Here is a 24,271-nt window from a genome sequence, read left to right as displayed (position 1 = left end):
GAACAGCTTTACACACTGACTGTTGACTCAGAAGAAAATTTAAGAGTGAGGCCTTTAATAGCTATCTAGCTGCACTTTGAGATAAAGGTACATGCCTCCTGATTAATTATATGCACTTCTTGCTTAGGGAGGATGCTGGGCATCATTGCAGCTGCTCAGATGAAGCTTCAGAAGCCAGTAAGTCTGGTCCGGCAGAAAGAAAAGGAAATAATTCTGGAAGATAGCCTCTCTCTGGTTAATCCCAGTTTCTAATTTGAACGACCTAATCTTGCCCTGGAGAACTCCACATTTCAAGATAAGACAGCAGGAGTGTGATTCAGTGAGCTGCCTGTGAGCTAGCAAGCCTCACCCGGAAAGCAGTCCAAGGTGGCCAGGCCTGGCATGGGGCTGCAGAACCTTCTCTCTTTAGGAGAAACAGTTTCAATATCCACAAAATTTAAATTCATGGAAATAACATGGATTGCCAATCCAGGTTCAGCATGCCACCTTGAGTTAGCAGAGGTTGGCCAGGTCCTCCCCAGCTGGATCTGGTATTGTTCTGCTGTTCCGGAGTTTTCCAGAAGCTCTCATTCTAGCCTGGATCCTCTGTTCTTTGGGCCCAAAGGCCCAGCTCAGCAGCATAGGAAGTCATGAACCAGATGGAGTTGGGAGGGAAAACCTAATTCTTCTTCCTGCTTATGTGCATAAGATTTAATTTTGTACTTTCAGTGTAAAATCTTTTCTAATTTTTTTTTTTTTGTCAGTAGAGCTTGATCTCAGTTTTTCCTGCTGAGTGTTAAAGACATGGGCATTTGGAAGGCTGGGGAAGGATATGTTGGGTTTACTGTCCGTTACCCACACACCCTCCCCACCCACACACATGACGAGGACATGGCCACCATGTGGCAGGGCAGTGTGGTCATCACGTCCAGGTCCATGGCAAGTTGGAAGGAGAGATGCAAGTTGCTGCCACATCACTGGGACAACTTTTCCATTGATTTCTCACACCGCAGCTGATTCTTCTCTGGGGAAGTCTAACCACCATCCTCACCTAGTTGTAATTACCTTGATATTAGGAAGGGTTGGGATTCTGGGGAAGTCCTAAATCTCCTCTCCAGGGGGGTTCTGGATTTTGACTAGTTTTTACCATGAGGTGATGTTGCCTTATCCACTATCCTTCCTGCCCCAAAAGTGAAGTGAATCCCCCAAATAATTTATGGGTGAAATTTTCAGTCCATAGTATGCCCTTGTGGGGTGCTTACTCTACATGCTTATTAATAAGAATAGCTACCATTTATTGAGCAGATGCAGTGTGCCTGGAGCTATGGTTTAGGTACCATTTCTATGCCCATTTCCTGAGCTTATCCAGCTACTAAGTGGCTGGGAGCTGGTTGTAGAGCCTATTAACTTCTTATGCTAAAGTCAACATTACTTCTCCAAAGTGAGCAAAATCTATCACTTGGGAAGTTGGCCTGGATCTAACATACTCTGGGAGAGTTTTCTGAATAGAACTTCTTTCTGTACTTGTAATTTCAGGGTTAGTATAAGAGCAGGATTTGGAAAAAAAGAAAGAGCAGGATTTGGTGTTGGCACTTCTGGACTCTGTTGCCATTGGTGTTTGTTTGCTTTTTAAATAAAGTACATGTGATCATTTTAGCAAAGCAATTATAGAGGATTATTTTCTAAGGTAGAAAACTTGGCTTTACAGCCCCTAAACCACCCATTTCCTTTCAAAGTCTTACACGGACTAAAAGCACAAGCAGAGGCCTTTATGGATGGATAAAATCTCCTTCTTGAATTCAAGCTCAATGTAGCTCTGGTTTGGGGCCCAAAAGGGAAACTGTTATGTACACTACTAACCTCTTACACTCACTCTTTGAACAGACAAGTACTTGGTATTCAGCCTCTTCTTGGCCTCCTGTGGAGAAGGAGAAGGTGCACTCTTGATTGAAATACTTCCATACTCACTAGGCTGTGAACAACTAGCCCTACCTTCTAGATTCCTGCGTCACCACTAGAGTTTGGTGCAGCCTCAGGGTGGAAGCAAGCACAACACTCTTCTCCACTGCTCTCAGGGCTTTCACCCGGGTCCCTAACTCCAATACCAGTTTGCTTGTTTTCCACTCGGCTAAGTTATTTTATCTGCTAGTGAAAGACTCCCAAGGAATGTTTGGTTGGTTCTCCAAACATATTTAAGAAACCAGTGTTGTTGCTTCTGAGGTAGCCGGCACTGAGGAAACCGTATAGATTCACATCCCATGAAGCCCTGAGACCTCGATGTGGCAGGAAAATGAAGAAACATTCTTAAGTGGCTCTGGGATGCCCTGGCCAACCAGCTGCTGCTAGATAGACGTTCTGGAAGATAAGCATACTGTGTAATTGGGTTTGGGGAGCTCAGCAAGACAGTCAACCTTCTGTGACCACACCTGCTCTCCAGGGCTCTGCGGAAATGAGCAGCAAAAATGGAGATGCCCTTCTGCCTCTCCAGGATAGCTCTGTGGTCAGGAAGGCACCACAGTTATGCACAAAGACAATCTGCTGATTTGTCTTTCTAAAGAAACTCATCTCCATGAGCCATAGAAAGCAACATCCTTTTGTGAGCTATACCCCTTCCAGATACCCTTCCAAGTTCACCATGAGTTGGCCACGCCCCATTGACAGAGCTGATTTCCAGTCCCAAAGCTGCCTGGAACCTGAGTATAATTCTCTGTGTTGTGACTTGGCCCCCTTTCTGCCCAGGGCATGGCTGTGACAACTTGTTTGCTTGCCTTTCCCTTTCAGATTTCAAATCCAACTTCAGAGCTGCTCCAATCAGGTCCGTGGATGTCTACAATGTCATGTGCAACGTGACAGGCATCGCTCCCCTGCCCAACAATGGCTCCTGGTCCAGGGTGATGTGTATGCTGAAGGACCAGGACAGCTCGGCTCCGTGCATCCGACCGAGCAGCTGTGTTCTGGTCTTGATTCTCCTCCTACTGTTTGCATAGATGCTGCTATTGTTGTCCCCAAACACTCAGCCAAGTGTGCCTCCATGGTGGGATGGTTTTCATTTTCTATTCGAATAATAGCTTCATTAATACAATCAAGGCCACAAAAATTGTAAATATAATTCTTGGATGATTCCATACAGAAAAAAAAATTTTAAATTTCTTTAAGAAAAAAAACATTTTAAACTTCTTTAAAAAAAAACAAACACCCAAAACCCCAAGCTTTATTTCTTCTGGAGGTAAGGAAAACCCTAGCTTTTCATTGGTTCAACTATATGTCATTTTCTGCATTGTTTGCATGCAGTTACTCAGATGAACTGTCTGAGTAAGAGCTCACCCCTGGGGCAAACAGACTTTGAGTGGATATTGCATGGAGTCTTGGGCCCCTCTGTGTCCTGCCTTGCACAAAGCAGGCCCTTGTCTGTGTCCGGTCCACACCCAGGAGCCATCCTTGGGGTTTATGGCCACAATCTTGTACTGCTCCTTCCATCCCAGAGAAAAGAAGTCCACGTAAGAGCAATAGCTGTCTTCTGTTTTGGGTCTAGCTCATGGAGTCTTTTTCATTTTATACCAAGCCCCAGAAAGGTCGTATCTTAGCTTGGCTCACCAATCAAAAGTACCAAGGATTGAAGAACTCATAGAACAAGGTGAAAGATGTGGGTGCCCTCCGGAACTCTTGAGTGCACAGAAATGTCTCCCTTGCCTTGAGGAGCAGAGAAGCTTGCAGCAGACCCAGGCTTCTGTGAGACTTAGCACAGTCTGTCACAACATGGAAGCTTGCACATGGTGGGCCCTCTATGTGTGAGTGGACTAATGGATTCCCTGCCACGCTTTGGATCCCCAGACAGAGTATAGGCTATAGCAATACCTGACATATCATCACAGGCTGATACATCTTGCTGATGACTTGTGGACATGTTTGCAGAAATCTCAGTTCACTGCTTGGAATGGTAGCACATTAAGTTCTATGCACCAGTAGTCTTGGAGCAAGGCTTGTGGAATAACACCAGCAGAGTGTATCCTGAGGGACCCAGAAGCCCAAGGAAAATGGTGGGGGTGGGGGTGGGGTGGGGAATGGAGAGAACACGATGGAACTGAATCCCGAACCAATTAGCCATTTGATTAGGAAACGGTTTGGCCAAAGTGCCACCTCAGGGACCTAAGTTGTTTGGAAGCCCCTACGAAGAGCCACTGAGCCCGAGCTGAAATGTTTTCAGTTTAGTCATCTAGATTTGCTGTAGGAAATCTTGTTGTGAAACAAAACATACCTGCATGTTTAAATGATCAGAGTCACATAGACGTATCATTGCGTTAACAGTGAGTTTGCACTGAATGGGGCACATCTGTAAAAGAGACTTTCTGTCAGGAAGAGATAGCACATCAGGTCTCCTCAGGATGATGAAGCCCTTTTATAGCGTTTGCCTTGAGAAATGAGCATCAACACTCACCCCGATTCAAGAGGGTTGGGAACATCTCCATGCCTTGAATCATGAGAGCAAAAGATCACCACTTAAAAAATACATATACCAAATCTGTCATCACAAAAGATTTCTAAGGATTCATGTAATGTGTTTTAAAAGTGCCAGCAAGCCATCGAATCAATTAGAAGAAGGCAAATCGGCCTTTGCTATTTGGCTGAAAGCAAACTGGTGCTCTCAGAACATTGGGCAGTGGCTGTTGAAACAGGCATCCGTTGTTCAAAGTGTCCTTTGTCCGGAAAGGACAGTGTGGAGCTCACCTTCTTTCCTAAAATAATGCATACGTTTTAGTGGCTTAATTATTTGGCTAGAATTTTTTTCCCTTTGATTTTTATTTTAAAGTTACATTATTTTCCCCAGGAAATTTTTCTCTAAATGTGTTCTGTTCCTTTGGAGTAAAATCTCGTACATATAGACACCTTTTCTCCTGGATTATGTTGCTACTTCACTGCTAATTCCAGGGGGAAGATAATTGGATTGACCTGCAAATACTGAAGATAAACCAAACGAATGATCCTTACATTAAAGATGAGATGAATGGCTACTTTCCCTGCCCAATGTCTAATCTCCAGGGCCCAATTCAATTAAGTTCTGAAGACCTAAGCATAAATTAGAACAGGCCCAGGGACTTCTTTCTAGCCTTGAAGAGTCCTGATTATAGAGCCCCAACTCTACTTTTATTTTATTTTTTTAAAGATTTTATTTATTTATTTGACAGAGAGAGACACAGCGAGAGAGGGAACACAAGCAGGGGGAGTGGGAGAGGGAGAAGCAGGCTCCCCGCAGAGCAGGGAGCCCGATGCGGGACTCGATCCCAGGACCCTGGGATCATGACCTGAGCTGAAGGCAGTCGCCTAACCAACTGAGCCACGCAGGCACCCCCAACTCTACTTTTAAAGAGAACTTGGAAATCCACATCAATCTGAGTTCAGTCACTGACGGCCATTTGCAAACTTCCTGGGATTGTAAGCATCATCTGGCCTGCTTCCAGAGATGTAGGTTTGGAGGATCTGGGTGGAACCTCAGACAGCACTTGTAGGTTTGGGTTTGCTCTATGGAGAGAAAGGTTCTGGTTAGACCTTGGTAGACCTGGGTCTTCTGACAGCAATTTCATAATCCTCCAGTTTCTCCAGAGGCCATCGGACTGGTATCGACTACCGGTCCCAGCTGGGTCAAGCTTCCAGCCCTCTCTAAACCAAAGCAGATTCGCAAGCCTCAGGGATGGAGAGAGGCACCGAGAGGGGCATTATTTTAGGAAAAAGTGTTTTCTCCATTTAGTGTCTGAATTTTCTTTATTATTTACCAATATTCATGATTCCAAAAGTATCTTACTCTCATTCATCTATTTAAGATTATTTATTAGCTACACTCTGTCTATACTCCGTTCCCGTGAGTCTAGGATTCCCAAGAGCGCTATCAAACAAACTCATTGTTGAAGACATAGGCCTATTTTATGGATTTTCTAAAAAAAAAAAGGTTTTTTTGCATTTCTGTAAATATCAAAAGACTTCCAAATGTGATTGTGTTTAATCTTTTTAAACAATTTTTGATAGACCAAAGTCAGCTCTTGTAAACTACTTGCTAGAAGGAAGGGAGGTGGTAGTCTTGGTAGACTGGTTCTAAAACATGTGAAACTTGGTCTCAGGTGTATGCTATGAAAAATAGACTTGTGTGTGTTGCTTGGAAATCATAAAATAGCACCTAGTACAGTGCTTCAAATGTTTAATAAATGTTCCATAAATATGTGCTGAATAAAAAAATAAATCTCATAAAGGAGATCTGCTTACACTTCAGATATTCTCTTTGTCTATAGTTCCACAAATTAAAAGAATGATTCATTTTTGACTAGCTATCTTTTCTTATCACCCAACTGATAATATAATTATACTTCATTCCATGGATTAAACATAGTCCATCCCAGGCTTATGAATTTGATGATGGATGGAAAGAGGGAAGGAAGGAAGGGAGGAAGGAAGGAAGGGAGATTAGATTTTGAATATACTAAGCATAATATATTTTTTAGGATAACAGCTTTATCAAAATTTAATTCATATACCATATAATTCATCCACTTAATGTATACAATTCAAAGGCTTGATTCTAGTCACAGAATTGTGCAACCACCAGCACAATCAATTTGAGAATATTTTTATCACCCCCAAAGAACGCTATATCCATCCACAAGTGCCTTAGCGGATCAGTCCCCATTTCCTGCCCACCCCGCCCCCACCTGTCTCAGGCCACCACTAAATTACATTTTATCTCTACAGGTTTGCCTATTCGAAGTATTTCATTAAAATGGAATAACAGTATATTGTCTTTTGTAGCTGGCTTTTTTCACTCAGTGTAATGTTTTCAACGTTTAGCATGAATCAGTACTTCACTCTTTTTATTTCCAAATAATACTCCACTGTATGGAGTGGCTACATTTTATTTATCCATTATTTAGTTGATGGACATTTGTTTTTTTTTCCTCCCTTTTTGGATAGTATGAATATTGGTACTCTGAACATTCATGTATGTGTTTTTGTGGACATATGTTTGCATTTGTTTGGGGAATATACCTGGAGTGGAATTGCAGGATCACATGCTAACTCTATATTAAACTTCTGAGGAACTATCAGACCATTTTCCAAATTGGCTGCACGATTTTGCATCCCCACCAGCAGTGTAAGAGGGTGCAAGTTTCTCCACATCTTCGCCAACGCTTGGAGTCATGTCTTTTTTATTATTATTATTACAGCCATCCTGGCAGGCATGATGTGAGATCTCATTGGGTTTTGATTTGCATTTCTCTCATGACGAATAACGTTGGGCATCTTTTCATGTGCCTATTGGCCATTTGTCTCTCTTTGTTGAGGAAATGTTTATTCAAACACTTTGCCCATTTTTTAAAACTGGATTTTTGCCTTTTTATTATTGAGTTGTAAGAATTCTTTATATATTCTGGATTCAAGTCCCTTATCAGATATATGTTTTGCAAAAGCTTATCTTTCCCTGTCCTGTGGGTGTTCTTTTCACTTTCTTTGATAGTATCCTTCATGGCACAAGTTTTTAATTTTGACAAAGTCCAATTAATCTATTTTTCTTTTCATCAGTTGTGCTTTTGTGTCCTATCCAAGAAAGCTTTGCCTGACCCAAGATCATGAAGACTTACTCCTCTAATTTATTCTAGGAGTGTTACAGTTTTAACTCATATTTTAGGTCTATGATCCACTTTGAGTTAATTTTTTCTTTATTGTGTGAGGAAGTGATGGCTACCTCATTCTTTTGCCTGTGGATATCCAGTTGTCCCAGAATTGTTTGTTGTGGGCATATTGACTTTTTAGAGAAATGTGAAAATGATTCTGTTGGATATAAACACTTTTTAAAAACTAATAATCACTCCAGAAATGTGAATTTTTTGTACTTCAGGTTACACAACACTGGATATGCAACACAGTGTTTGTTTCCTCATACTCCCCTTGACCAGGTTAGGCCCCCACTATACTCTGCCTCTACACGCTAGCTGCACACAACACCCACTGTGGTTCTCTGTCATACACTGATCAAAATTCTAATCATACAATAATTAAAGTTCTTGTTTAATATTGTCTATTTTTCTCACTGGAATTTCCATTGAGAAAGATAGTGACAGTGTCTTATTCACCCAACAAAATGCCTGGCACACAATAAGTATTCAATGGATATCTGCCGAATGCATAAATGACTTTGCATTTTATTGCATTTTCTTCCCATTTTTATAACTGCACCCCACAACCTCACACACAGAAATCACAAATATTTTTTAAAGCTCCTACTTCACCATTTTAATCTCCCCTCTGGCCTTCTTATCTAACCCCATTTTTCCTAAGTAATTACTTACCTTGGTTTTCCTTTGGCACTGAGAAATGTTGTACCTCACAATTATCTTTATTTCTAGTTCCTTGAATTCATACACATTCTATTTTGCATGAGTTTGTTTTGCATGCTAAATATGGGAACAATTATATTTTTCTTCCCTGTCTCATTAGATTATAGTTTTCTTGGAAGCAAAGAGCTTCCCTCCCTCCCTCCTTCTCTTTCTTTCTCCCTTCCCTCCATCCCTCCCTCCCTCCCCCCCTCCCTCCCTCCCTTCCTTCTTTCTTTCCTTCCTTCCTTCCTTGGAAGGTCAAGATTTGAGGGGACCCAATAATCGGCATCCCTGCTTCCTAACTAATTTTGTATGTAATTGAGGTAGACCAGGGTTTGGTAGATGGAGAGTGAAACATCACCTTTATTACAATAAAGCTGACAGTTACTGGACAATGTGGCGTATAATGTCACACCTCTGAATCACACAGACTGGCCCACCAAGGCCCTATACCTATAAGTGCTTTGCAGCCTACAAGAAGGGAAGCAAATGGTGTGTCAAACATGAAGGCACGGAGACTAACCACAGCAGTTCTGGAGTTAATTCCCTGAACCCTAAACACCTGCTAGGATGTTTCTTCTCTGGGTCACCCAGCACGCTTACTGGGCCAGGAAAAGTCCCTAAGGAGCATCACTGTGGCAGTTCCGAAGTTCACCAAAGTGATTCAGGAGGACTCAGCGTGGCCTGATTCATGGTGAGGCCACACAGAACTACCTGTAATTTGGCCCTTGGAAAGGAGCTCCAGGTATCTCACTTGACTCTGCCCTTGCTTGAGCCCACCTGGCCCTACTTGCTGTCCTGGCCTCCCTGCTGTGCTCGGACTTACGGAACTCCAAATGGATTTCACATTTTTGACAGAAGCCCTTGTAGATAAGGCATAGTTCCATGAGATAACATTCTCCCAACTGTGAGTCTTAGCTTAACTCCTAGCAAAAGAATGATTAATTTCCATTCCTTTTAAAAAACTTTTTAGTCATGTAATTGCCAACAACATTTGTTATACTCTTGGCAAGTTTAAAACACAGTCAAATAATTTTATTTCATCGGGGCAGAGCCCAGGTCCGGCTTATTCACCTCTGCATATCTAGATCCTGGCACAGAGTCAGGCACCTAGTAGGGTCTCACGCATTTGAAGAATGGATGAGTCTAATTGTTTATAAAAGAGCATACTGACCGTGTCATACAATTATCTGAAGTTCTGGAGCTGCCCTGGTACAACCTGCCCCATGTAGAGTAAGTCCCTTCAGGGAAGGTTCAAACTGCAAGAGATGCAAGAATAGCACACACCACACGCTTCATTATGCATTGAATTGCTCACCCCACTGCCAAATATATATATATATCCAAGCCCTAATCCTTGATACCTGTGAATGTGACCTTATTTGGAAATAGTTTTACAGATGTAATCAAGTCAGATGAGGTCACACTGGATTAGGGTGGGCTCTACTCCAATGACTGGTGGCCTTCTAAGAAGAGAGAAATTTAGATCCAGAGACACAGGGAAGAAGTCCACATGGCAGTGGAGGCAAAGACTGGAGGGACGTGTCTACAAGCCAAGGAACAGCAAGGACCGCAGGCAACCACCAGTAGCTGGAGGAGGCAAGGACGGATTCTCCCCTAGAGCCTTCAGAGGGACCATGGCTCTGCTGACACCTTGATTTCAGACTTCTAGCCTCCACACTGTGAGAAGCTGCATTTCTGTTAAAATACCTGGTTTGTGGTGATTTGTTACAGCATTCATGGGAAATTAATACACCCTGCATATTGTTTTTGGAGTCAGCCCAGCTCATCAAAGATTTCTCGAGCCCCTCCCCTCTTTCATACCACGTACTGTGAATGTTTTGGGAGCACATAGAAGAAAAGATACCATCACTATCCTCGCTGAACTTACAATGTGGTCATTTCATTTCTTCCATTTTTGAGCAGAGTTGAATTCTCCTTTCCGTGGAACAAAATGTTTTGGTTGCCACAGGCAATGCATAGAGAGAATTTCAGAGAAAACAGGAGTAACACATTGAAAGAAGGCATCCACTCCAGAGCAGGACAGCTGGAGGCAGGAAGCTCACTTGCTTGTGCTCCTGATGGCACCTTGTCCATTGTCTCCTTTGGGATCTTACTCTTGGCCGTTGGATGTTCCTCCTTAATCTGCTCTTCACCTTCCCTGTATAATTATCCCTCAGCAAAAGCAGGGATGATCATGTTACTCACCTGGTTAAAAACCACCCTTGTGTCTTTCATTCCTATAGAATTAAATTCCAAATTCTGCTTCCAAACCATTTCCACGGTTTGACTTCCCCCTGAGTCTCCCAGTGTTCCATCTCAAATCCTCAGCTGAGCACCATGAATGTGCCATTCTGAACTCTGACCCTGGCCCTCTGTCCAGCACTCCCCTTCCCACTCTTTGTCTAGCAAACTTATATTCACTCTTCATGGCCTGGATTCTCTGGGAGGCCTTTGTACTTTCATGTTCTCTTATTGTTTCATTTATTACAAAGCAAGTCACAGTGTAGTGTAATAATTTTCTTGCAAGTGTTCTTCAACCAGGGTGTAAGCAAAGCAGAATGGTGGGATTGTGTCTTCTCATTTTTGGAGTCCTCAAACAAAGTCTGGAGCACCAATGAAGTCGACCACAAAATAGCTGATAACTGTCTGGTGAACAAATGAATGAATTATTGAATGAATGAATGATTGAATCAATCAGTCAACAGAGTGAAGAAGTTAGGACATTCTAATCAGAAGATCCCCCAGAGTTTGGACAGAGCCTCTTATAGCAGCGAGGGGTTGGAAGAGCCAGGTGCAGGAAGGTTTTGTAGAAAGGAGCAGGGTTTGACAAATGACTAGCTATGTGACAAGGGATCCAGAGGGCAAGAGTTTCTCTTTCAGCATTTCAGCAGGCCCCCTCTTCAGCCATGAACAAGAGGAAGTGAAACATGATGGCAAGAAAGGAAGGAAAGATAAATTAGCTCTGTCTTCACCACGTTTAATTTGACTTTTCAACAAGACTAACACACACGCTTGTACTGTCATTTCTCTAGGCTTGGAGGAGACAACAGAAGGGAGTTCAGAGCCTTGAACACGCAAGATGTAGCATATGGAGGAAGAAGAAGAATCCCAATCACTGTTTCCTCCTTCCCATGCCTTCTGAGTCTGATCTGCCTTTGCTTCTGAGAAATGGGCAGTGGGTGACAGGAGGAGGTGAAGAAGAGCTTTCAGAGGAGGAGAGGGGTGTTTAAGAAATCCCCTTCTTGGGACAGCCTTGTTTACACTTCTCTCTCTCCTGTCCTTCTGCTACTTAGGATAGTCTGGCCTCCGGGTGGGGTCTGGGGGACAAGTAGGAGCTGAACTTCTGCCATATCCCAGAACAAGTTGGTGCCCAAAAGCACCGTTCCACTCCCACAGTCAGTGACAAGGGCCGGAGGGACAGGATGGGGGTGAGGCAGGGAGGGGGAAGGGTAGAAAAAAGGAGACAAGGAAGCCATTTTGCCTGCTCTTAAATGAAAGGAGCAGAAGGAACTCTGGAAGCTTATCAGAGTTCAGACCACAGTCCATTTCAACAAAGTATGAAGTACTTGGGGTCAAAGCTCCAATGAGTAATAAACATTATTTCTGTGGACCACTGTTGGGAATCTGCATGAAGTGGTAGCTGGTTTACGGAGGAGGATTTGAGCATTCCAGGATCCAGGCTGCTCTCTCCATCTGAAACCCTAAAACTAGCACCCACCTACCTGGTGCCTGGTATTATGAAATGCATGTGACACACAATGTCTCTTGTTTATTTTAGGCAACCGAGGCGCCTAGAGAGTAAATGACTTGCCCAAGGCCACACAGCTAGGAAAGACAGAGGCAGGTCAGTATGACTCTGGGGGAGAAGCCCTGGCTTATTTAACCTGCCCTAGCCCCACCAGTCCCTGTCAGCACTCTCTCAAGCCCCCAGCCCAGAAACACACAAGCAAGGCAAAGCAGGGAGTTTATCTAGCAAATAGGTTCAGACATTCTCTTAAGAGCCCCCCACAGGCTGACACTGTTTCTGGAGCTACCAATGATGACCCAAAGCCCCTACCACATGGCCTCGATCGCTCCTAAGGAGGAATACTATGCTTATGGATGTGCATTGTGTAATAACCTTGACAAATTCAAGTTTTTAGTTTGGGGCACTGGTTCTCAAACCTGGCTACCCAGAATTACCTGAGGAATTATTTAAAAGTATTGATGTCCAGCCCCCAGCCCTGGAGATTCTGCCTCATATGTATGAAGGGGGCCCAGGAGCTGGTAGTTTTTAAAAATCTCACCAAGTGATTCTAATGTTCAACAAGAAATGAAAAATACCCAAGAGTAAGAAAAAAAATATGACAAAAGAAGAAAAATGTGAGTACAAATTAGGGCCTTTTAAGAATCCTAAGGGAGCATGAATGGTTTGCATAATTTCAATGTTAGAATTCATCTAGATTAGGAAATACATTGTGTTCTGCCACGTTACAAAAAATACATCTCAGTCAGCACGCTGGAAGTTCTTTTGTACTTTATAAAGATCAAAGTAATAAAATCTGCAGAAAATGGCTTAGGTTTTGAACCAGACCACCATGAAGACGAGCACTCTCCCTTCAGTGAAATCACAAGTTACTTAGAGCCCTCCTATGGATTGCTTGCAACTAATCCTAATCAGAAATATCTACCAGCAGCCAAACAGGAAACAGGTCCACTCGTGTAGCCAGAACACAGTATCTGGAGGAGGATAGCCAGAAGAGCAATAGGCCTTGTTTGAGGCCACAAGATATGACATGCTGTGGAGGGTGAACTTGAATCTGTCTTTGGGGGAAATTGTCTCACCTGGTTTACTGTCAGTTTGAACTAAGAATTAAATCTAGTGATTCAATTAACACTGACTGACTGTAAATCCAGCAGAGACCAGACAACTTAACATTGGGAGACCCATTTAGAGTCAATAAAATTTACTGTGTAAATACTCAATGCAGGGATTTTGTATCTTGAAAAGTCAGACCCGTTCCTTTCTAGGAAAAGGCCGTCCTGAGTACTCTTGGATGCCAGCTCAGTGCAACAGGCATAATGGAGCTGCTGTTGCAGGAGTCCAGAGAGGACGAGAAGGGCCAGCAGAGCCATGGAGAATACATCTGAGAGGCTTTGAAGGTCATCACACAGCTATACGTGTGCCTGCTGGGATGGACCACAAGCATCTTCTATTTCTTTCCCTGTAAATGTGGCATGTCCCTACCCCAGCAAAAGGCTGCTACCCCAAGCAAGAAATGTTAGTCATCAAACCTTCAGACCCTGGTTGGGTGATGGGAGGGGGAAGATGAACTTTTAAAGCTTAAGAACCATGACAGCTAGAGGGTATTATGCTAAGGGAAATAAGTCAATCAGAGAAAGACAAGTATCATATGATCTCACTGATACGTGGAATTTGAGAAACAAGGCAGAGGATCATAGGGGAAGAGAGGAAAAAATAAAACAAGATGAAATCAGAGAGGGAGACAAACCATAAGAGACTCTTAATCTCAGGAAACTGAGGGTTGCTGGAGGGGAGGAAGGAGACAAGGAAGCCATTTTGCCTGCGGGTGGCAGGGTGATGGGCATTGGGGAGGGTATGTGTTGTGGTGAGCACTGTGTGTTGTGTAAGACTGATGAATCACAGACCTGTACCCCTGAAACAAATAATACAGTGGATGTTAATTTTTTAAAAAGGCAAAAAAAAAAAAAAAAAAGAACCATGACAGAAATCATAAAGGGCAGCATAAAATTTTTAAACTTTTTTATGTCAAAAATTAAACAAAGTTAAGTCAAAACACACTGAAAAGAATTACAGTACATATGATAAATGGCAAAAATCCTTAAACTTAAAAAAAAAACAAAAACATTTGAATCAGTAAGAAAATCATCAAGGCCTTAGTAAATAAATGGATAAAGGGCAGAGATTCCTATATATGGATATTTAATAAACACACAAAATAATTCTATACTATATATAGAATATACATGTTATATAATATATACAATAATTCTGTAATTTCAGGAGTAATCAGGATTGCAAATGAAGAAGATCCTAGTTTTGTCTCACAGATTGGGAAAGGTTGTTTTCAATAGTTGTAGTGGGAAGATGTCAGGGGTATTCCCCCAGTGGAAGTCCACCGCCCTGGCAGGACACAACAGGAGGAGATACGTGACTGACCTTGTGAAATTAGTTTGTCCTACTGAGAACAATTTGGCACTGTATATAAGAATCTTGAAAAATAGGCATAACCTTTACTCCAGCATGGCTTTTCAAATGTTTTCCCAAATTATTTATGAAGTAATAATGCATGCACATGTTTAAAAAATCAAAGGTGCCAAAGGGATGATAATGAAAAGCAGCAATTCCATGCTTTATTCTTTTCAGTCCTCCCGGCTTGATTCCAGGCTTGCAAACCTAGGCTTGATCGTCTAGCAGGTTTTTTTCCCCCTCTCATATTTATCTCCATATTCTGTCCATAACCATTATGTTTACAACACTCTCTCTTAACATTTTTAGACACTATCTATTGACTTCTTGGGCCCACTGCACCTGTCTTTTCCTCTCCTGTGATTCTTTTTTTTTTTTTTTAATTTTTTTTATTCTTATGTTAATCCCCATACATTACATCATTAGTTTTAGATGAAGTGTTCCATGATTCATTGTTTGTGCATAACACCCAGTGCTCCATGCAGAATGTGCCCTCCTCAATACCCACCACCAGGCTAACCCGTCCTCCCACCCCCCTCCCATCTAGAACCCTGTTTGTTTTTCAGAGTCCATCGTCTCTCATGGTTCGTCTACCCCTCCGATTTCCCCCGCTTCATTCTTCCCCTCCCCGCTACCTTCTTCTTCTTCTTTTTTTTTCTTAACATATATTGCATTATTTGTTTCAGAGGTACAGATCTGAGATTCAACAGTCTTGCACAATTCACAGCGCTTACCAGAGCACATACCCTCCCCAGTGTCTATCACCCAGTCACCCCATCCCTCCCACCCCACCCCCCACTCCAGCAACCCTCAGTTTGTTTCCTGCAATTAAGAATTCCTCATATCAGTGAGATCATATGATACATGTCTTTCTCTGTTTGACTTATTTCACTCAACATAATACCCTCCAGTTCCATCCACGTTGTTGCAAATGGCAAGATCTCATTCCTTTTGATGGCTGCATAATATTCCATTGTATATATATACCACCTCTTCTTTATCCATTCATCTGTCGATGGACATCTTGGCTCTTTCCACAGTTTGGCTATTGTGGACATTGCTGCTATAAACATCGGGGTGCACGTACCCCTTCGGATCCCTACTTTTGTATCTTTGGGGTAAATACCCAGTAGTGCAATTGCTGGATCGTACGGTAGCTCTATTTTCAACTTTTTGAGGAACCTCCATACAGTTTTCCAGAGTGGCTGCACCAGCTTGCATTCCCACCAACAGTGTAGGAGGGTTCCCCTTTCTCCGCATCCCCGCCAACATTTGTCGTTTCCTGACTTGTTAATTTTAGCCATTCTGACTGGTGTGAGGTGGTATCTCATTGAGGTTTTGATTTGGATTTCCCTGATGCCGAACGATATTGAGCACTTTTTCATGTGTCTGTTGGCCATTTGGATGTCTTCTTTGGAAAAATGTCTGTTCATGTCTTCTGCCCATTTCTTGATTGGATTCTTTGTTCTTTGGGTGTTGAGTTTGATGAGTTCTTTATAGATTTTGGATACTAGCCCTTTCTCTGATATGTCATTTGCAAATATCTTCCCCCATTCTGTCGGTTGTCTTTTGGTTTTGTTGACTGTTTCCTTTGCTTTGCAAAAGCTTTTTATCTTGATGAAGTCCCAATAGTTCATTTTTGCCCTTGCTTCCTTTGCCTTTGGTGATGTTTCTAGGAAGAAGTTGCTTCGGCTGAGGTCAAAGAGGTTGCTGCCTGTGTTCTCCTTTAGGATTTTGATGGACTCCTGTCTCACATTGAGGTCTTTCAACCATTTGGAGTCTATTTTTGTGTGTGGTGTAAGGAAATGGTCCAGTTTCATTCTTCTGCATGTGGCTATCCAATTTTCCCAACACCATTTGTTGAAGAGACTGTCTTTGTTCCACTGGACACTCTTTCCTGCTTTGTCAAAGATGAGTTGACCATAGAGTTGAGGGTCCATTTCTGGGCTCTCTATTCTGTTCCATTGATCTATGTGTCTGTTTTTGTGCCAGTACCATGCTGTCTTGATGATGACAGCTTTGTAATAGAGCTGGAAGTCCGGAATTGTGATGCGGCCGGCTTTGCTTTTCTTTTTCAACATTCCTCTAGCTATGCGGGGTCTTTTCTGGTTCCATACAAATTTTAGGATGATTTGTTCCATTTCTTTGAAAAAAGTGGATGGTATTTTGATGGGGATTGCATTGAATGTGTAGATTGTTCTAGGTAGGATTGACATCTTCACAATATTTCTTCTTCCAATCCATGAGCATGGAACGTTTTTCCATTTCTTTGTGTCTTCCTCAATTTCTTTCATGAGTATTTTATAGTTTTCTGAGTACAGATCCTTTGTCTCTTTGGTTAGATTTATTCCTAGGTATCTTATGGTTTTGGGTGCAATTGTAAATGGGATCGACTCCTTAATTTCTCTTTCTTCTGTCTGTTGTTGGTGTATAGGAATGCCACTGACTTCTGTGCATTGATTTTATATCCTGCCACTTTACTGAATTCCTGTATGAGTTCTAGCAGTTTTGGGGTGGAGTCTGGGGTTTTCCACATAAAGTATCATATCGTCTGCAAAGAGTGAGAGTTTGACTTCTTCTTTGCCAATTTGGATGCCTTTGATTTCTTTTTGTTGTCTGATTGCTGTGGCTAGGACTTCCAATACTATGTTGAATAGCAGTGGTGATAGTGGACATCCCTGCTGCGTTCCTGACCTTAGGGGGAAAGCTCTCAGTTTTTCCCCATTGAGAATGATATTCGCTGTAGGTTTTTCATAGATGGCTTTTATGATATTGAGGTATGTACCCTCGATCCCTATACTCTGAAGAGTTTTGATCAAGAAAGGATGCTGTACTTTGTCAAAAGCTTTTTCTGCATCTATTGAGAGGATCATGTGATTCTTGTTCTTTCTTTTGTTAATGTATTGTATCACATTGATTGATTTGCGGATGTTGAACCAACCTTGCAGCCCAGGGATAAATCCCACTTGGTCGTGGTGAATAATCCTTTTAATGTACTGTTGGATCCTATTGGCTAGTATTTTGGTGAGAATTTTTGCATCCATGTTCATCAGGGATATTGGTCTGTAATTCTCCTTTTTGATGGGGTCTTTGTCTGGTTTTGGGATCAAGGTAATGCTGGCCTCATAAAATGAGTTTGGAAGTTTTCCTTCCATTTCTATTTTTTGGAACAGTTTCAGAAAAATAGGTATTAATTCTTCTTGAAATGTTTGGTAGAATTCCCCTGGGAAGCCATCTGGCCCTGGGCTTTTGTTTGTTGGGAGATTTTTGATGACTGCTTCAATTTCCTTAGTGGTTCTAGGTCTGTTCAGGTTTTCTATTTCATCCTGGTTCAGTTTTGGTAGTTGATACATCTCTAGGAATGCCTCCATTTCTTCCAGGTTATCTAATTTGCTGGCATAGAGTTGCTCATAATATGTTCTTATAATTGTTTGTATTTCTTTGGTGTTGGTTGTGATCTCTCCTCTTTCATTCATGATGTTGTTGATTTGGGTCATTTCTCTTCTCTTTTTGATAAGTCTGGCCAGGGGTTTATCAATCTTGTTAATTCTTTCAAAGAACCAGCTCCTAGTTTCGTTGATCTGTTCTACTGTTCTTTTAGTTTCTATTTCATTGATTTCTGCTCTGATCTTTATTATTTCTCTTCTCCTGCTGGGTTTAGGCTTTATTTGCTGTTCTTTCTCCAGCTCCTTTAGGTGTAGGGTTAGGTTGTGTACTTGAGACCTTTCTTGCTTCTTGAGAAAGGCTTGTATTGCTATATACTTTCCTCTTAGGACTGCCTTTGCTGCATCCCAAAGATTTTGAATAGTTGTGTTTTCATTTTCATTGGTTTCCATGTATTTTTTTAATTCTTCTTTAATTTCCTGGTTGACCCATTCATTCTTCAGTAGGATGCTCTTTAGCCTCCATGTATTTGAGTTCTTTCCGACTTTCCTCTTGTGATTGAGTTCTAGTTTCAAAGCATTGTGGTCTGAAAATAGGCAGGGAATGATCCCAATCTTTTGGTACCGGTTGAGACCTCATTTATGACCTAGGATGTGATCTATTCTGGAGAATGTTCCATGGGCACTAGAGGAGAATGTGTATTCCGTTGCTTTGGGGTGGATTGTTCTGAATATGTCTGTGAAGTCCATTTGGTCCAGTGTGTCATTTAAAGTCTATTTCCTTGTTGATCTTTTGCTTAGATGATCTGTCCATTTCATTGAGGGGGGTGTTAAAGTCCCCCACTATTATTGTATTGTTGTCGATGTGTTTCTTTGCTTTTGTTATTACTTGCCTTATATAATTGGCTGCTCCCATGTTAGGGGCATAGATATTTACAATTGTTAGATCTTCTTGTTGGATAGATCCTTTAAGTAGGATATAATGTCCTTCCTCATCTCTTATTACAGTCTTTGGTTTAAAATCTAATTTGTCTGATATAAGGATTGCCACCCCAGCTTTCTTTTGGTGTCCATTAGCATGGTAAGTGGTTTTCCACCCCCTCACTTTCAATCTGGGGGTGTCTTTGGTTCTAAAATGAGTCTCTTGCAGACACCATATCGATGGGTCTTGTTTTTTAATCCAGTCTGATAGCCTGTGTCTTTTGATTGGGGCATTTAGCCCATTTACATTCAGGGTAACTATTGAAAGATAGGAATTTAGTGCCATTGTATTGCCTGTAAGGTGACTGTTACCGTATATTGTCTGTGTTCCTTTCTGGTCTATGTTGCTTTTACGCTCTCTCTTTGCTTAGAGGACCCCTTTCAAGATTTCCTGTAGGGCTGGTTTTGTGTTTGCAAATTCCTTTAGTTTTTGTTTGTCCTGGAAGCTTTTTATCTCTCCTTCAATTTTCAATGACAGCCTAGCTGGATATAGTATTCTTAGCTGCATATTTTTCTCATTTAGTGCCCCTAATATATCCTGCCAGTCCTTTCTGGCCTGCCAGGTCTCTGTGGATAGGTCTGTTGCCAATCTAATGTTTCTACCCTTGTAGCTTACATATCTCTTCTCCCGAGCTGCTTTCAGGATTTTCTCTTTGTCTCTGAGACTCGTAAGTTTTACTATTAGATGTCGGGGTGTTGACCTATTTTTACTGATTTTGAGAGGGGTTCTCTGTGCTTCCTGGATTTTCATGCCTGTTTCCTTTCCCAAATTAGGGAAGTTCTCTGCTATAATTTGCTCCATTATACCTTCTGCCCCTCTCTCTCTTTCTTCTTCTTCTGGGATCCCAATTATTCTAATGTTGTTTCGTCTTATGGTATCGCTTATCTCTCGAATTCTGCCCTCGTGATCCAGTAGTTGTTTATCTCTCTTTTTCTCAGCTTCTTTATTTTCCATCATTTCATCTTCTATATTACTGATTCTCTCTTCTGCCTCATTTATTCTAGCAGTTAGCGCCCCCATTTTTGATTGCACCTCATTAATAGCCTTTTTGATTTCTACTTGGTTGGATTTTAGTTCTTTTACTTCTCCAGAAAGGGTTTCTCTAATAACTTCCATATTTTTTTCAAGCCCAGCTAGTATCTTTAAAGCGATGATTCTGAACTCTAGATCTGACATCGTACTAATGTCCGTATTGAGTAGGTCCCTGGCAGTCGGTACTACCTCTTGTTCTTTTTTCCATCTTGTCATTTTGTGCAGAGGAGAATAGATTAATGAGAGAACAAAATGCTAGCAGAGTAACAACGTCCCCAGAAAATATACTCTGAACAAATCAGAAAAGACCTGAAGCAGTGGGAAAAGAAAGGGAAAGAGAGAAAAAAGAAAAAGAAAAAGATAAAGATAAAGATATAAACAAAAACAAACAAAACAACAACAACAACAACAAAAAACCAGAATGTGATCAAATATGATCAGGCTGGTATATAGATCAGTGCCACACACTAGATTTGGGGTGTATATTGGTCTTTTAGAAGAAAGTGCCTCCCAAAATTTTAAAGAAAGAAAAACTTATATATGTACAAAAATAAGGGTTGATATGATGAAGGGGTGGAATATGACTGTAAAGATGGAAATTATAAAAAATTTTATAAAAGGAATTGATAAGAAGTTGTTTGAAAAAAGAAAGGATTTAAAAAAAGAAAAAAGAAAAAGAAAAAAAAAAGGGAGAGGATGTGATCAGGCAGGGGAATAGAAAACACCATATACTAGAGATTTAGGGTATATTTTAATCTGTTAGAAGAAACTATCTCAAAATTTTAAAGAGAGAACAACTTATATATATAAGCCAAAAATACGGGTAACTACTATGAAGGGATAGAATATGACTCTAAAAATGAAAAATAAAAATTTTTTTTTTAAAAAAGGGATTGATAAGATGTTGGTTGAAAAAGGGAAAAAGAAAAATTCAAAAAGAAAAAAAAAGAAAAAAAGACAGTTAAAAAAAAATTAACTTTGAAAGACTAAAGAATCATGGTAAAAAAGCCATGGATTCTATGTGCAGTATTCCCCTAGCGCTGGAGTTCTGCCGTTCTCATTGATCGGTAAACTTGGTCTTGGCTGGCTGTTCTCGCTGATCTTCTGGGGAGGGGCCTGTTGCCGTGGTTTCCAAATGTCTCTGCCGGAGGCGGAATTGCCCCGCCCTTGCCCCCTCCCGGCTAAGTAATCTGCTCAGGTTTGCTCTCCGGGGCTTTTGTTCCCTGCGAGCTTTCCGTACAGCTTTGGAGGCGGAGAGTGAAAATGGCGGCCTCCCAATCTCCGCCGCGGAGGAGCCGAGAACTCGGGGCCCCGCTTCTCAGTGAGCCCCCAGAGAAAAGCCGTCAGTCACTCCCGTCTCCCCGGTCTCCGGCCGCACTCCATGCTCACCCGGCCTGTGACTGCGCGTTTCTATCTCTGGCACCCGACCCAGTTTGGAGTCTCCAAACCCAGCAGATCCCTGCGGCGCACTCCCGCGCGGCTCCTCCCGGGGGAGGAAGGTGAGTCTCCCCGGATCTGCCGCTTGTTGGGTCCCTGCTGGAGGAGCAGGGGCCCGACTGTGCCGCGGATCACGGTTTATGGCAACCCCGAGCTGAGACCCTGTGCCTGGGCTCCGCCTCTGCAGCCGGCTTCCCTGCTCCATTACCTGGGAGCTCTGCCACACTCAGGCACCCCCGGTCTTTCTGTGACCCCGAGGGTCCTGAGACCACACTGTCCCGGAGGGTTCCACCCCCCCGCTTAGCCACCAGAGTGACGTCCCTCGGCGGAGCAGACTTTTAAAAGTTCCGATTTTGTGCTCCGCGGCTCTATCACTTGCCAGAAGCGGCCGCCAGAGGCCCCTCCCCCGCCGTCTATCCTCCCGAATATCGCCTCGGATTCACTTCTCCGCACGTCCTACCTTCCAGAAAGTGGTCGCTTTTCTGATGAGAGAGTTGTTGCTCTTCTTTTCTTCGATCTCCTGTTGAGTTTGTAGGTGTTCAGAATGGTTTGATCCCTATCCAGCTGAATTCCTGAGACCAGACGAAATCCAGGTCTCCTACTCCTCCGCCATCTTGCTCCCCCCCCCCCCGTGATTCTTTCACAGAATTTAGTTAGAGTGATCACCAGTGTTTAGAATATTATTGTGTCGACATTGTTTACTTTGCTATATTATCTCCTCTCTCAATAACCATGTGTTTTCCCTGAGTTAACAATTATCTTGTTTTTTTCCTCACTTACACAGTTTTCTGTATTTTGTTGACCTTAAAAATAAAACTGTAAAGTTATTTTACCAGCAAAAATGGGTCCATCCAGGAAGAGCAAAGAGTTGCACTTTGTGATATGCAAGCTATGGCAAAACCATGGGCAAGACCAGAGAACAAAGGAGGGGAACACTCTTTTCTAAGGGAGAGAGGGAGTTGGGAGGGGCTGTTATAAACAAAAAGTTCACTGGAGTAAACTGGGAGTTTGCAGTGGCTTCTCATTGGCTGAGTTATGGCAGTCTCTCATTGGCTGGGCTGTTGCTGGGCAAAGAGAAAATCTTTCTTCCACCTGCTGGGGAAGTACAGACCTCTTCCTGTTGGGTGGGCAAAGGGCTGCAAGGAGTGGTCGTCCATGAAAGCACCCCCTTCTGGCCCCATGACCCCATTTCAAATGAGGTTTCCTTCATTTTCACAATATTGATCCTTAATTATTTCCCAATGCTCTTTCCCATGTGTCTTACATGAACATGAGCAGCCATCTCTGTGACAACATGATATCCATTTTACCAAATACTTCACATCCTGCAAAACTGTGTACTAAATGCCACAGGGCTCATGGAAAAAAATGTTTCTCAAAACCTATGCAACTTTATAACCAGAACAGTAACAAAAACAATAATTGGTACCTTCACCAAAAATCCAGGTGGGTAGCTCAAAAAGGCTGGAAGCTGCTTAAAAGATGTGAAAAAGAAATGGTGGCTGATGGGTGGGCACTGAGATGATACAGGTGGAGGTGGAGTTCTGAACATATTTAAAATTTTTCTTAAAGTTGAAAAGGATTCTGGGAAGATGATGATGGCAGATGACAGTTTGCTTTTTTACATCTTCCTGAATCCCCACATTAACAAGGCAGGACAACTGGGCAGCAAAATCAGAACCCATGGGCAACACTCGCAACAAAATGAGGTTACAAAGTATCTTCAAGAACCCCAAGATTCAAGTGGATGGGGACAAAGGAGCAACACCCCTGAAGCCTGCAACATGTCAGTGTTTGTGAGGGAAGAAGCAGACAGAAGCAAGGGAGCATCTGATGGACCTAAGAACAAAGTCAAGATAATCAATGTGCATTCACTGAAAAGCAGGAAATGTCAATTTGAAGTCAACAGCTGAAACTGAGTGGACTTTGGCCAATCCGATGGAGGGAGTGAGTGAAGTCTATCCACTATGAACCCTTGAAACTGATGAGCCAGGGCTCACTTCTAGGACAAGGCCCAAACCTGAGGAGAATCTGCTGGGAGTTCAATCAGAATCCAGCAAGACAGGGACAATAGAAATGAGGGAAAGAGAAGGTCCAGATAAGCATGGCAGGAAAAAAGAGCCAGGAATTCTAAGAAAGCAAGCCTCCGTATTTTTGAATATTACATGAAACCAACAGAAGAAGGTACTGTATAAAATTTAAAAAACTATCCTGAACCACATCTTCTAACGTGTAGATAAACCAATTTCATATAAAAATGTGAGAAGTATTAAAGTCATACTAAGTCTAAAGTCATCCCATACTAAGATACTATTTTGAAATGACAGGAGCAGAATAACAGTGCAACAGTCAATGAAAGTATGCTAGAAAGGCCTGATTACAAAACAGATCAAAACCATCACTTACTATTTCAAGATGAACTAAAATTCATGAGGAAAACAATGTAAGATATGAAAGAACAACATAAATCAAGTCATAAAAACTAAGAAAGGATTGAACTCAAGAAAGAATACAAGACAAAGAAAATCATTTCAGAACTGAAATCTAAACTAGATGGAACAAAAAGTTAATACAACAGGTAATACTTTAGGAGAAAGAGAAGGTTAAAAAGGGGAAATTTTTAAAATCAAAATTAAATTAAGAGATCAAAAGATTTGAGAGAAAATGACAAATATGAAAGATAGGTTAAGAACGTGAAACATACATTAATAGGAATCTAAGAGGAAAATAAAGCAAAGGAATGGAACAAATATTAAAACCACAAAGCAAATTAAAGAAAATAAATCAAAGGAAAAATTGACACTGTAGACCGAAGGAATACTCCACGTACCCGAGAATATCAACCAGAACTGTGAATATCAAAAGCAGAAATTACTGGATTTTAAGA

General features: G+C 41.9%; 1 protein-coding gene across 1 annotated transcript in view; it reads left to right on the top strand.

Moving 5' to 3' along the window:
- Positions 1 to 3,113, top strand: part of ENPP6 (ectonucleotide pyrophosphatase/phosphodiesterase 6) — a 108,422-nt gene extending 105,309 nt beyond the window's left edge. Inside the window, exon 8 of the mRNA XM_021694227.1 lies at positions 2,761 to 3,113. Coding sequence (XP_021549902.1) covers positions 2,761 to 2,966 — 206 coding nt within the window. The 3' untranslated portion in view covers positions 2,967 to 3,113. The remainder of the gene's footprint in view (positions 1 to 2,760) is intronic.
- The last annotated feature ends 21,158 nt before the right edge of the window (positions 3,114 to 24,271 follow it).

Source organism: Neomonachus schauinslandi, chromosome 2 (genome assembly GCF_002201575.2).
Source record: "Neomonachus schauinslandi chromosome 2, ASM220157v2, whole genome shotgun sequence".
NCBI lineage: Eukaryota > Metazoa > Chordata > Mammalia > Carnivora > Phocidae > Neomonachus > Neomonachus schauinslandi.
The sequence above is the reverse complement of the archived record's forward strand: the minus strand, read 5'-3'. Positions and strand labels throughout refer to the sequence as shown.